Here is a 15,091-nt window from a genome sequence, read left to right as displayed (position 1 = left end):
ATTTATGTTTTTCCATTATTTTTTTTAAAGGACGTAAAAAAGATACAGAATGTCTTTCCTAGAGGATTGTACAATCTAAAGGACAGAAGTTTCATACGGCACATTTTCTTCCTGGTTGTTTTTTCTTCAGCCTAAGCAGTGGCAGCTCTGGAATTTGCTTAGGAGCCGGAGGAATCCTCCTTGCTGGTATCTTTGTGTGGCGAACGAACAACTGTTCTGCTCTTGCCTCACCTTGCAGTTGAGCAGCTTTTAAACTCTTGTATGAGCAGAAGGCAAGCTGGGTATTCTCAACTCGTTTGAGCTTTCTTTTTATTTTTTTATTATTTTTTTGTTAGTGGATTACTGGAATAATAATTACTTCTCTTATCAACTTTAACTTTGTTTTTATGTGGAAATTTATATATAGTATACACACAGCTGGGCGTTACATACATCTGTGTAGGTAGGTGTGTGGTTTTATGCCCTTGAAGTCAAGAACTTCAAGATTGCTTTGAATGAGAAGGGACAGGGAATCGGAGGGCTGGCTTTTTTCTTGGTTTATTTAATATTTCTTGGTTTATTTAATAGCCAGAACAGCGTACCAACTTCTGTTCCTTTGTTATTTTATTACCTAAAGTTGTTAGAATTAAATTTTAGCTTTTTTCTGCTCAGTCATGAGATAGCTATGTGAATATAGGGTTAGAAAAAATTCCTGTTTTGAGGCAGTCTCTAAGAAAAGAAAGGTGTGAGAGGAATTCACTTCATATAACAACAGATGTGTTCTTAAACTGATGGTCCTAATTTGAGGTGAAATCCAAGCAAAGAGAGGCAGTTCAGAGTCTTCACACAGATTACCAAGGGAAATGAATGATGCAGCATCTTTTTCCCCAGTAAAGATGAGGCCAGAGATCCTCAGCTCCTTTGGACCAGTTATATCAAGGACAATTAGTGACCTCTGTGTGAGCTGAAGGAACGAAATGGGGAGAGAATCCCCTCCTGCCATCACTAACGGAGCGGAGCAGTTCGCAATTCCAGTAGATCAGTGGGAGCTGTTCACACAGCTGTTCTCCCTTCCCAAATCCCAGCCAGCACACTTCATTGCGCTTACTTTGGCCACAGCTGCTCCCGCAATCCTGCCTCTGCATAAAAAAAGCCTGTTGAAAAATAGTACATATAGTTTTCTGTGCCAAATGCAAAAATAATGTGTATCCAATAACACTGCAGTTAGTTTATGTACTTACATACGTATGTGTAACGTGCATCTGGCCTTCTGGAGCAGCTCTCACTTCTGTGAGGCATGTGAGGCAATGCTCCTCAAGTGAGCCGTTTGGTGAAGGAGGCGCGCAACGGTTACGTACAGGTTAGTGCAACTGGCTGCTTTGGGCATTTTGTACAAGCACGTCAGCAAAACCAAATGGTTTATCTCCGTGCTCGAATAGCAGCTGTTGAATCTATGATTTCTATTTCTGGTGTTCAGATAATACTTAGTAAAGTCTGTTTTCTGGTTTTAGCTTTCCATGAAGGCCTTTGTGGAAGAGCTCCTGCAGCTGATGGGGACGTAGTCAGCTTCTCTTCCATCGCTCATTCTGTAGGCAAGGCGTTCTGCCCCAGCTCCACGAGGAGCAAGTCTTGGAGTAAAGGGCTGCTGACACAAAAGCTCAATTTGCATCAACTTTCTGTATTTTTAGAGTCAGTTCTTTTTCAGCCTGTTGTTGATGTCCTGTAGGTTTTCCGGCCCCTTTGTGGTGGTGTCGGCGTGCTGAACGGGGGATACGCTGTCCGTGGCGGCACTGGGTCTGCAATCTTTAGCTGCTGCGAGCGGGCTCGTTGTAGGCTGGTCTAGGCAACAGTGGCACTTCTCCTTGCTTCCAAAGAAGGCTGTAGTCTGGAGAACTAAATCTGTGGTGGGCTGCTTGAGAATAAACAAAACCTAAAAGTACCGTCTTCTCTAGCTGTTCTTCTGCCCGGCTGCGTTTATGGGCTGTTCATGCCAAGTTTTCAGTAACTGCAATCTTTTTTTTTTTTTTTTTTTTAATTACAGCACCTTGGAATTTTGAGTATTATTTCCTCAAATGTTTGATTATATAAATAATTTATAGGGGGAGAATTGTTTGTTGCTGACCTAAGTTGATGCCTGTATCTGGTGAATCTGTTTTCTCAGTTCTGTGAACGGGGTTCTCAGTTGTCCTGGTTATTGTTTATATTTCACCTTGTTTTTCTCTGGCACTATGGATAATATTAATATTCCTCTATTTTATCACTTACCAAACTGCTGGCTTGAAAGAACTTCCTTCCTCCTGGCACCAGTCTCGTTTCAGACTAAAAAGCTGACTCTGCTGCTTAGTTTTATTTTCACTTACCTTGTATTTAATAATAAATAAACAAACTGTACATGTTATCTATATTTAACCTCCTCAAATGCATGCATTTTCAAATTGCAAGCTGATGGTGACCTGAAATGTATCCATATTTGCATTTTTTTTAAAAAAAGTAGATAATTTCTACACCAAACACTTGCAATTGATGTTTGAAATTATTTTACCTTCCCCAGGAACTTGTACTGTGGTTTTTTTTTATTTTTTATTTTTTTTCCCTGTTAGTGAAGCTGAGTTAAACAAGAAACTTTCTCCTAATATGGTTTGAAAGAGAACATGTCATTTTGCTGCAATTCTTTGTGCATTTGCACTGTGTCTTTATTACCAATATGAGTATCCAGGTTTGATGCAACGCAGTTGTGTTCCACTGTTCTTTCTCAGACTTTTGATTTATTGCTGAAGTATTAGAGAGGCATGAATTTGTGGCTATTGAGCTAACAATAATCTAATAGGAATTGTATCAGCTGAGAGATGCTTAGAAGAATGCCAAGGAGGAACCTGACATCTCCAAAACTTTCATTTGAGCGGTGGTTGCTGTTTGCCAACAGAACAACTTATTTTTTCAAGAACTTACTTTTCACTGAAAGAGCGCTTGTTTTCTTCTGTTTGAGCTGTCTTGTTCTTGTACTCTTAATTCCTTTTTCCATTTAAAAAAGTCTATATCAGTGACTGTTTTCAAATTGTAGTGTTTTGAAAAGATTAGATTGTACCTATAAGATATAGTTCAATGCTTTAGAGCAATATAATTGGGGAAATACTAAACGACACTGACCTCATTTCCTTTAGAACAATGAAAATTAATAGTTTCACGTTTTATTAGGCTGATATTCCAGATGTAGTGTACATTTAATTAAGTGTAGTTTCCTTTTGGTTATGGTATGTGTATCTGCTTTTTGTCGCAAATTCTTTCTAGTTTTACAGTTTTCCACATGTTTTCTTTCACCATTTATGATTTTTTCAAAGCAGAGCTATAAGGATTTAAATCACTTTAGCATGCAGCAAAACAGTTCCCATTCAAACAATAAACGCCATTTTAAAAAGCCTTTAGATCTTCTGTCACTTCATAAATATAAATGTATAAAAACATTATGCAGTTGTAGCGCCCACCTGCTAATTAAATGCAGATTTCCTCAAACTTGTTTTAAAATCTGCTTATTTGTTTCAACTCTGTCTCTGCTCAGAATACATATGGCCCTTGTGAAACTAATTATGCTTATGGAGCAGCTGTTAAATTTAGTGCAACTAATTTTATCCAATATTTTACATTTTAATTGATTACCTGTGAAGAAATTAGCAAATTATCACTTATTGTGCAGTAACTGAATGGGCTTTTATGGATACTTTCAATTTTTACAAGTGGACTAAGTGTTGATGGAATAAAGACATTTCTTAGGATTTTAGATAGGAAAGTTATTGGTGAGCCTTGATTATCTGGTGTGAGAATTTAGGGATACTGAGTGATGCCAAGCATCTGTGTGTTCTGTAACTTAGACATGAAAAGCAGATTGGAAAGTAATAGCTTTTCACAGAATTTTGGTAACATATGGGCTTATCTGGATCTAAGAACTCTTTGAAGATCTTTGAACTTGACTAAATGACTTAACCTTTGGCATGGTGGGTGGGTGTTTTGTGTGTGTTGGTTTGGGGGGAAGGGGGTGTGCATGCTGGCAGTTGACTCTCGAGCTTGATTTTTTTTTATTTTTTTTTTCTCTCCCCTCCAGTAGTTCTATAATTTGGACACTTTGGGACTTGCTTTAATAGGAATAACCGGGATTGTATCTATTTTTCAACAGTAATAAAATAAAAACCCCCTTATTTCTCTGCTAGATCTGTGGATGTTTGTTCTTGCTTACCGATGAATTTTGGCACGGATGACTTCTTGTAGCTCCATTTCATGAAATTGTATATTTTCTTTCTGTATTTGTCATAAGATATTTTAATAGTAATTCATGGTAACGTACAGGTGAATTCATTTATGCTACAAATGGAAAGGTACCGTAGCTTGTTATACACGGAGTAGCAAATCTAGTATACTTTGATTTTCACTTTATGAAATTGTCTTCCAGTGTCACGAGCCTATTGTGCATTTTGGATTTAATGTAGGTCTTAACGGAAGTTTGCATAAAGTGTTCTTAAGACAAATATTTTAGGATTTTGGGCTTACAGGCAAGGAAAAAAGTCCTTTCCTAGAAAAAGCTATCTCATTAAAATGGTAACGTACTTTCAAGTGAAGTTCTGTGGCTTTAAGTGCAGCTTTTCAGTGTGCTTAAGCCTGGCACTGTGACGGTGCTGGCGGTGCTCTGGGTCGGGGTTAGCCCTCGCTCGTCACCCGCCACCGGGAGGCTGTGCCCGTGAACCCAGCCGTGCTGGCGGGGCTTGTGGCCGCTGGGTACGGGGTGTATTTCAGGCAATATGAAGCATCGTTTTTCTTGTTGGTCTTGGTCTTAATAAATTAATTTGGTGTACTAGAGAAGGGTCAGTAGCCTTGTGTGATCTAAATTTCTAAGGTTTCATTGTTCAAATTCTGCAGTTGCCACAGAAAAGCAGATACTAGAGATTGAATGTTACCTCTTTCTTTAAAAGAAAGAGAGGGGGAAGAAACAGCATAGAAAATAAGAGGAGAAAGCTGTTTGGATTGCAAAGTCAAAGACTTGAAGCTTACAGCATTCCAGACTTGCTTTTAAATATTGTCTTAATTTCGTGCTGATGTCTGTAGGAAGGTATGTGTTCACAGTCACTTACTGTTACGTGGAGGTTTCGGACAAGGCCAAGCTACATGGGGAATCGTGGCTTCTCCATTGAGTAGTCCTCTTGTCACCTGGTCTGTTGGAACTTGTGCGTGGTGGTGCAGAATTAGTCTCGAATTGTATTAGCTTGGGGTGTAAGAGAGATTGGAGCTTCCCTCAGAGCTGGGGGAAATTAGACCGGTTTTAGATTCTGAGGTCTTGGAACAGTTGTATGTTAAGAGGGCAGGTTTTTTGGGCGTACTTACAAATAAATAAAAACTCAGGAAGAGTAGTAACATCTGCTTGTATATATGAAACACAGCATATCCTTTTGCATATTTTGTGGAAAGCTGTGCTTTTTCCTTCTTTGTATTTTTAAAATGTTTTCGTGTAATTTCTTTGCTTTCTGAACACATATTTTTGGTCAGTATATGGTGGTGTATACCTTTCACTTCCTTCTTGCTGTGAATCTAATTGCATTATCTTAAGTTATTTAAGTTTTCTTAATTTCATTGAATCAATTATTTCATTTTTGTTCTCATGTTCGAAATGCTTGACACCCCCCCACACCCCCCCAAGATTACATTTTATGCCATTTTTAAAAGATAAAGCGAGTCTCTTCTTTGCTTATTGTTTTGGTCTATCCCTTCCTTAAGCTTTTCGGTTTGGGGAGCAAGAAGTCTTAGGGTGGTTTTTTTTTTGGAAGGCAGGGAAAATCTGTAGGCAAAACCCATTGTCTGTTTGTTTTCCTGAGTGTTTTGCAGTTCACGCTTGTGCCGGTGAGACTTGTGGTGCAGGGTCCCTATCCATCTTGGTGCTTGCCCTGTGGCATGGCCTAAAGAGCTACAGTTTCATGCGCTCTAGAAGAGATGCAGTGTTCATGCAGTGTATCAGTATAATTGTGGCTTTTGCTTCAGTCGTAGTTAATCATCATTTCCTATGGCACTTCACAGAAACTGAGAGCTCTCTTAAGAGTGCACGCAGTAGCAGAGATCAAGAAGATTGTGGTCTTACCTGCTTGAGCCCAGCAGTTCTTACATGGTTTATTGCTGGCTTCTTGTTAATTCCGGTTCAGTTTTGGCAGTATTGCTGGCAGAACTTTATCATGTAAGATGAAATTGTTCTAGAGAATTATACTGCAGAGTTTGTTATTTTTGGCATCTTAAGGCTGTATATTGAAGTATTTAGTCTCTGTGCTTCCTTTGTTTCATCGAAGTGTGGTAAAACTACACAATGTGTCTTAACTCATAATATACGAAGCTGTTACTTAGATAGTTAAGCAAATACATTTTAAAATTTTCATGCTTTTACTTGTGTGAGAAGTTCCTAAGATTTTTTTTTTCAGCCTACTAGTACACTTAAGAGTTGAAGTTCAACTTAACTTTGTTAATAAAACTGTGGATTGTGGTTGCCTAGTGGTTTTTCTAATAGTCCTCCATTACTATGACTTTGGATAGATTGTGAAGGAGAAAGGTTAATACCAGGTAAGCTTTTATAAAAAATACTCGTTGCTGCACAACACTGGGAACACAGTAGTTACCCCGGTTTAAAGATAATTAACAGAATCTAAGTGTCACTAGCATTTGGAAATTAAAGGGAGCATTAATGTTAGACTGTTCCTTTTTTCTTTGCCTTGGTTTTCGTTACTTACTTCACCCCTATTCATAGAATCATTCAGGTTGGAAAAGACCTTTAAGAACATCAAGTCCAACTGTTCATGGCTGGGCTTAGGGCATCTTTCTGTATTTCTGGAGTTGTGTTGCTTTATTTGTGCTTTATAAATACTGTTTGTGATCAATATAAATACAAGGAACTTAGCAGGCAGAGTTAGTTTTATTTGGGAGGGCTGTAGCTCTGAAGCATTAAGGGAAAATAATGAAAAATATTTGCAAAGAACTTTGTACAATGACGGAAAACCCAGGAAAATTAATCTTTGGAGGTCGTGCTATGTCTCTGTGTGGATCCAGGTCAGTGTGGCTGATGTTTACCTGGTGCTGCACCAAGGGGCTCTGTTAGGGCATGCTTGTCTCTTGCTCTCAGCGCTCCTGCCTTGGCTGCTCAGTCCTGTACCAAGCAAATAAACCCTGTGTACGTCTTAGCTACTGGAGAGCAAATGTACAGGAGAGACCCTGCAAGGGGATTCAGGTGCAGCAGAATACACTAGATCCGCCTTGCAACTGTTTCTCTGCACTGTTCTCTCTATAGATCCCCTAAATAGGGCATCACAGTCAGTTGGGGTTAGGCTGGAGCCTGCAACCCATGGAGGCAGCCAGACTTCACACCTGAACTGCCCTGAAGACCCTTCTAAATGTGCTAACTTGTTATCCGAGCTAACAAGTCTGACCAGAGTGAAGTTGTCTCTGCATGAAGCCAATTCTGGATTGCCTGCATCTGTGCTCTGGGCTTATCTGCAGCCCCGATCAACTTCTCTGGTAATTGAAGGATTGACTGAACTCATGTGTCCTGCAGAGATGGATTCTGTGGAGTAGAACTTAACATTTTTGTTAAGGTCTTCACTGCAATATCCCATTGATAGTCATCTGCCTGCCTCACCTGCGGGACTGGGACAGGGAAGATGAGCTGTATCAGCTATTTTCTATAACCGTAAACCCCAAAGGATAAGCTATGATTGGTGATCACTCTAGGCTAATAAATTTTGTGGATGTAAAAGCCTGCAAATGAAAGAACAGGGACAGCTTCTGTAAAGCAAATGTTATCAGTTTGTCAATGCTGTTATAAGTACATTATTACAGATTTGATGTGACAAGTCTACTTTTAATTTTTAAAAGCGGCTCTTCTGTATATCGATTATACCTGATGTTTGTTCTACTTAAGGCATGCAAATGGCTAGAAATCTAGGATTTGAGCATCCAGCTAATCTGAACTGAATTTGCTGTTATTTGCACCTGTGAAATGTAGATGTGAAATCAAGTTCAAATTTGAGCAGAGCAAGTAAGCTCTCTAGCAATAAATACTTTAGATTCCTCAGTTATTTCCGTTTGAAGGACTACACCCTTAGGTAAGGAGAGGCCTTGCATCAAATGAAGGTGATTTGTGTTGCTACAGAGGTTTTCTTTGTTTATTTTTTTTTTTCTGTTTCTGGCTTTGCATCTTACCTGCAGAGTTCTCAGAAATCAAGGTTGCCTTTGAATAGTGTATGTCTGTAAGTGGTCTGTAAATCTGTGCCCGCCTCATCATGATGCTTGTAAAACCAGTGTCTTTGTGCCAACCAAAATATAGTTCTAATGTCCAGAGTACTCTTTTAGGTCAAAACTTCCTCTGCCTGAGAAGAAGAATGGATGAATGCTTTTTAATTTGTGATGACATAATAAAAATCCATTTTGAGACAGAAAACGTTCTATAGTTCATAATACACCACTTAAGTGGTAATTTGATCTGTCGTATTACTGCTAATAGTGTGACTGATAATAGGAGATATTGTGTTGCAAGAGATGCCATCTGCTGAATGAAACGTAAAACGGAGGTTCTGACCTCTAGCGCTAGTCTGAAAGGCTCGACGGCAAGAATAGATATGTTAACCCCAGCTTGCTGGACAAGTTCCAGACTTGGTAACAACATTCTTCCTAAATGTAATTTATAGCTTCATCTGGATGTAGTATTTTCTTTTGCTTATTCTGTTGTTGAGTTTTATAAAACAGTTGTTACCTTTTAAATGGAGTGATCTTTTGTATGTGATTTTGCCTTTAAAGGCCTTTGGAGTTTTGCGCTCCAAGAGGTGCTAAATAATTTTTTTATGCTCTTTTGAAAAATGCCCTTCCCTCTAGCCCTCTTAGTACTTAATGAAACTTTTCAATGAGGTGCTGTCAGACCTTTTATGAAGATGTACATTGTAAAAGAAACTAATGCAAACTTCAACTGCTGCTTTCCTAGGGGTTTGTTGTCTATAGCTACTCGTGTACCATAGAAAAGATGTAGCGATCCCTGATAAATTATAAATTAAAATTTGGAAAACTATCTACAAGAAATAATGAAAAGTTTTCTTTGGGTACCCAGAGTAACAGTCATGCTGTAATACTTCTTGATCTTTTTTCATTCAAGTAGATCAGTAACAACATACATTTATTACAGAGGAATGGGTAACATGATAGAGACCAGAATATCCTATAGCCTTGTAGGAACTTGTAACCAAGAACCAAATACATGTGCAAATGCTTGCACCCGTATGCTGTTTCTTGCATTATTGGGCCTGTAGGGTTGGCCTATTTATGGGTTTTCTGCAAACTGTATTTCAAATCTGATTTTGATATTAAGAAGCTGTGCGCAAGTAGCAGCTCTGCAGGCAGGACGTAGGGGTTTGGACACGTCACTGCTGGCTCTTCTGGTTTTTATTGGTATGTCATTGTTAGTGAAGTATTTAATATGTAAATACAAGCGTTTAGTAGCATCTGCAAATTCTTTGATTATCTGCCAAGTTAAATTGATCGGAACTTAAGAATTTAAAATTTAATGTTCAAGAAAAAATGTCCTTCCTTTCCTCATCAAATAGCTCCAAGGAGTCCTTTGGTAATGCCAGATTATGTTGGTGGAGGGTGGATGCTGCATAGTTTGGTTTAATTTATTTTGCGTTCTTCAGAGTAGAAGCACTGCTTTTTCACAGTTCTTTTGATAAATGGGTAGTTTTTTATTTAAAAAGTATTAAGCTACTAAATGATTTCAAAATGTGTTTAAAATAGTTGGACTGTATAACAAACCTAACATACGGTGACAGTGAAAAATGCCTGACTGCTAAATTTTAATACTATGGATTTTGTGTAGATCACGATCAAGACCTCGTCAACGTTCTTATAGTCGAAGTAGTGAAAGATCCAGTCATAGGAGAACTCATAGCGGGTCTCGTGAAAGAGAGCGGCGTAAAGGCAGAGAGAAAGAAAAAATAAAAGAGAAGGGCAAAGGAAAAGAAAAGGAGATGTGTGGCACGAAGCATGGGTAAGTGACATGACAAACAATGTAACTGTAAAACAGGGAACTATTTAGTGTATTTTTACTCTTTTTGTAATCAGTTTGCTTCATTATATAAACTAGGTGGAAATGATTTAAAGTCTTTGAATAGTGTGATTCTGAGTATTTTAAAGTTCCAGAATTGGACATTTCAAACTAAATGATGGTTTAATTTACAGTTCTTTTTCTCCCTTTATTTCAGGTATGTTAAATAGTTTTCTTCAATTGACTTAATTTTTCCCCCCAATATTTAAGGAAACAATTTAAGGCAAAAATGAGGAGTATTGCATAGTATGAAGACTGTTTCCCATGAAAAGATGGATTTCACTGTTTACCAGCCCTCCGTGCCCTATTGGGCTTCATTTGCGGCTCAGAGCACACTTTCAGCAGAAGCACTTGCTGTGGGGGAGTGATGGACTGCTTTCGGCAACCTGCTGGCAGCCTCCTTTCTGCTTGAAATGATCTGGACCATTGATCTTGTTTTTGCAGCAAAAAGGCGATTTATGCAATTACTTCTGCTTTATAAATCTCCTGCAGCCTTTACTGTGGTGTTTATCTTTTCCTTGTTTATGTGATTGGTTTCAAAAAGGAAGACGCTGGTGTGTCGCTTCATGGACTTCCCTTGGGATTCCCACTGAAATGCTAAATGGGTAGTTCTGGAGTAGCACCCTCCACCCATGTTTGTGGAGGCGTCTCACAATTACCTCCGTGGTTTCATGTCTCGATGGTATGAGTTATTTAGGCTCTCAGATATCTACCTACCTGCCCATGGTTATAGCACTGGTTATGTAAATACTCGGGATTAGCTATTTGCACGTGTTTTTTTCTTATTTGCAGTACATTAGTTAGACCACTGGGAGCTTCAAGAGTGGCACCTTCATTTTAAGGAATGCTTTCCTTGTTTTACTAAGCCATGAGGGATATTTGTCTCTTCTTGTTGTGGATGTTTTCAGCAATCGGTAGCATTCAATGTAAATAGAACCCCTGAGGTGTTTGCAGTATGTCTGATAAATCACAAACAAGATGCCTTTTAGCCATTTACCTGAAGTTCAAATATATTTTGGTACTTTTGGAGGACTTGAGAAGAACCCTGGATGTTCCAGCCAGAATTTTTTTTTTGTTTGGTGGTTGTTGGGTTTTTTTAATTAATCGAGGTAGAAAAGTAGAGAAAGGATCCATACGAGCACATAACATTTGATGTGGGAGAGGTTTTCTGGACTTTGTGTCCAGAAGCAGCACATCTTAAATCATGTTGGAGTATATAGCAGTGCTCTATTAGCATACTGCCTGGCTTTCGGTCCTTTTATAGCAAGGATCAATATGAGATAGCTGTAGGAAGAGCACAGAAGTGCTCGGAATTTTGGGGCAAGCAAGCAATTTATCTTCATATTTTGATAACTTACTAAATTGCTTATGCTAAAATTGGAAATGGCCCAAACAGGGCATTTTGTTTTCAAGGTAGGTAGGACAAAGAGTACAAATTGATAGTAGAAACGTTTTACGACATCAGTCCATTTTCCTCTGAGCTCAGGTACTGACTGGTATTCTTTGTACAGGGATTTCGTACTTAAGGCATTATTAGACTACAAAATGAAATGTACCTAGGATGATGTTGATATCATCTGTGCTTCATAAACTTTTCTGAGGGGGGATGACATGTTTCTCAGTTTAATCAAATAGTGATCAAAGTATATCTGCACAGGGACTATGGATCTGCGAAGCTTTTTTCTTTGCAGTTATTTGTCATTCTGAAGATTGAGACTGTATCCGCATCACATTATTATTTGTTAAAGGCTTTGCAAAGCAACTTACCTGACTACAGAGAGAAGGCAGAGCTCTCTGATGCAATTACTGCACAATTACTTGTCTACAGAGTATTCTGTTAGAGACCCCAGTGCGAGTGCTTTAGGAACCTGCAGTTTTCCTTGAATGCCTGTGTGTAGGAGCAGAGCAAGCGGCTGTAGTTTCTCTTTGCCTTGCATGTGCTCCAGGAAAATGAGGCCAAGTAAGGTGTTTCACAGTTGTGGTTTTGTATGCGGCTTTCTCAAGCCTCCCAAGCTCTCCACTTTGGTCCTCTATATTTTATCTTTTTTTTTTTTTTGGGGGGGGGGGGCGGGGGGGCAGTGTGTGTGAAAAGTATGGGAAAGAAAAGATCTCCTTGGCCAAAGAAGGTCACCTCTCCTTAGTTTATAGATGTGTAGGATGAGGGATGGCACAACATGAGCTGAGTGAATCTTTTGCCTAGATAAGTCTGTTGGCTTCTGGCATTTTGTCCTTTTCCTGCAGCAGCAGCAGGGGAGATTCAATGGTTTGGTGGTTCTGTCTTGATGCTCCTTTCTGAAGAAAGCACCGAGATAATTTTTTTTGTTGTTGTTTTCCAGTAACTATAAGGCCTTTTGTGGTCAGCAGAAGGTAGCAAGTTGGTTTTGCTGATATTTTTTGAGGGTCTATGTTATAACTTAGCATTTTTGTCTTGTCATGTGTCAGATGTGGTTTTGTGGGTATGGTTAGAATTATAACTCTTATTATAGCTTGCCTCTGCAGCTGAGTGCCTGATGCCGGTCTGACGCAGCACAGCGGTTCGCTGCCTCGGCTGGAACTTCACTGCTCGCCCTGGTGACTTAATGCTGGAGGAGACCAGGAAGCACTAAAGCAATTTGCTCTATCAGCTGTCTGTGTCACAAAGGCAGTAAACAGTGATGGGTGACACTTCCTCAAAATGTGTGGGTTTTTTCTTGGTTTAAGTTGGATCTAGTTTGGACAGAAAAAAAATATTTTTCCTCCTGGCATATTCTGTGTCACTAACACAATGATGGTGCTGGTTTTTCAACTTGGTCATTTATTTTTTTTTTTCTCTCTGAAGTGTGAGGAAGAAAATCTAAATGGACACAAAAAATGACTGTCAGGTGTACATTTGGATGTGAAATACTGAGAGGAATCTGTTGTAGATGACTCTCCAAGTGACTGAATTTCTAGATTTAGTGTTGATCAGCACAGAAAGTAATGTTGCTCTACAGAGCCTTTCTAGAAACTCCAACAGCAGGGGATCATAGGGAAAACAATGGTCCTTCAACCTCTGTGTTGAGCATAGATCCTTACAGGTACTCCAAGACACAGCAAGGGCCAGGTCTAGTCTTCTGTTTACATCCATGTATGTTTGGAGTGTATTTATTGGAAATAGCTACTTTAAAGCTATAATGAAGATCATGCTAAAGCCAGGTTGTGAGAAGGTAAATATAAATTATCAGGTGCTGGTTGACTTCATAGTTTAACTTTGCATAAAAGAAGGTATTCCAGCCTGTCTGCACTGCAGATTATCTGATATAAGTAGTCATATATTTGGGAAGTGACTGTTCCTGAATAAAAATGCAATTTTTGCACTACTTAAGGAGCAAATGGTTTTATTTGTTTGTGGCTTATATAAACTCTGATGATAGTTTTCTTTTCTGCACGTGGCTTGTGCCTGTTTGTGCATGTGAGGGGGAAAGGCTTGTGTTTGGTTTTTAAATCAGGGCAACTTCAGGTCCTTTCAAATTAGATCTTGTCTTCACAGTGAACATCTCGAGAGATTTCGAGAGTAAAAAATTCTGCCATTAGTAATCTGGTCATCATCCTTTGGCATTCTCCATTTCAGTGAAGATTCTTTAAGGCTGAGCACTGACTGAATTTCTTGAACGCTGGGGAAGTGTCAGCCGTGTCATGGAGATGGGCTGTGTTACAGATACAGCCCCACAGCTCAGCTCTTCTGTTCTCACCATCGGAAATGTTTTAAGACATACGCTATTTGTTCAGCCATTATGGAGGGAGGTTGTGGTAACAGCTGCTTTGAATTTGGGTTGGGAATCTCATTTACAGCATCTGACAGTACTTGGTGAAAAAAGCTGGTGCTAAGAGCTGTCTGTCAAGCTTTGAAATCGTTTTGCGCTCACTTAAAGGGTAAAGCAACGCAAACTCAGAAAGCATCCCAGCAGCACACGCTAAACATTCATAAACAAAAAAGTGGTCCACCTTTCAGATTATCAGGATTATTTAATTTCCAGTGAAAACTCTGCAAAATAAAGCTGATGACAAGCATGTAGCAAGAAACGTTCTTAACTAGTTATTATTCAGCTAATGCAGGGCTGCTTATTTTCCTTCCATTTTGCAAGTGATTGAACTAAACAGTTTGCCTTTGCTGTGTTGGTCTCCTAATCTCATAGTAGTTGTTCAGACTGTGTTCCCCCTATTTTTGTTTGCTTTCGTTTTTTGTTTGTTTTGTATTTGTTGCAATGCATGGGAGAAGGAGCTTTTTTGCCTGGGAGGACATAGAAAAAAAGTAATAATAAATGGTATGTCTTTTTCAGAGCAACTGTTGCCAGCATTTCCAAAGTAAAAGCACTTGCTTGGCCTTGCAGCTTTTTCTATTCATCCGGTCTCCCAGGCCAAGTTTCAAATCATATTTCTCTGTTTGTAATAACAACATTGTTCCCTCGTTATGACCCATGACTGCAGCAGTGATGCTGTGCGCACTATGGCTTTGGGCTGTTGCTGTATGCTAGAACTGCACCATGCTGACATGCTGGATCAGGAAAGCAAACTGTGTGCATGCGGTTCTTGTGACAGTTGAACTGACAAGAGCTGTAACGAGCTGTTACCGCCCCTCTGTAACTTTTACAGACTGCGCTATATCTACTGATACATTATGAAGTGCTAGGGAGTAACATGGAATGGATAAAATAAGGACCAATATACATTTTGTGATAAATTATAATTTTCTGTTAATATCTGGTGTCTAGTTCTTACTAATAAGTTTTAGTCTAGTGACTTTCTTTATTAAATTTTTGTTTATTTGAAAAAAGCAAAACTTCAGTCGTCTTTATTCTGCTAAAGTAGTGTATCAGGTCCTACCTTTGGCTGTGCCATTTCCTGGGTCTCTTCTCTTGGTTTCATTTTTTTTTCCATTGCAAAAATGAATCTTGTGTGAGAGTATGCACTCTGGGCTAAAACAAAAATGTAGGTAGCATTGATCAGAAAAGGTCACTGAGTAAAAAGGGAAGAGCCTTGTCTCTGCAT

At 39.1% G+C, this 15,091-nt stretch overlaps 1 protein-coding gene across 1 annotated transcript in view; it reads left to right on the top strand.

Annotated features, from left to right (window-relative positions):
* The window catches only part of RSRC1 (arginine and serine rich coiled-coil 1), a 167,741-nt gene that overhangs the window by 28,129 nt on the left and 124,521 nt on the right, over window positions 1-15,091 (top strand). Inside the window, exon 4 of the mRNA XM_055723632.1 lies at window positions 9,857-10,027. Within this exon, the coding sequence (XP_055579607.1) occupies window positions 9,857-10,027 (171 nt within the window). The remainder of the gene's footprint in view (window positions 1-9,856; window positions 10,028-15,091) is intronic.

The sequence above is a fragment of the Falco cherrug genome, chromosome 11 (assembly GCF_023634085.1).
Source record: "Falco cherrug isolate bFalChe1 chromosome 11, bFalChe1.pri, whole genome shotgun sequence".
Classification (NCBI taxonomy): Eukaryota; Metazoa; Chordata; class Aves; order Falconiformes; family Falconidae; genus Falco; species Falco cherrug.
Note: the sequence above shows the minus strand (reverse complement) of the source record. Positions and strands in the feature narration are given on the sequence as shown.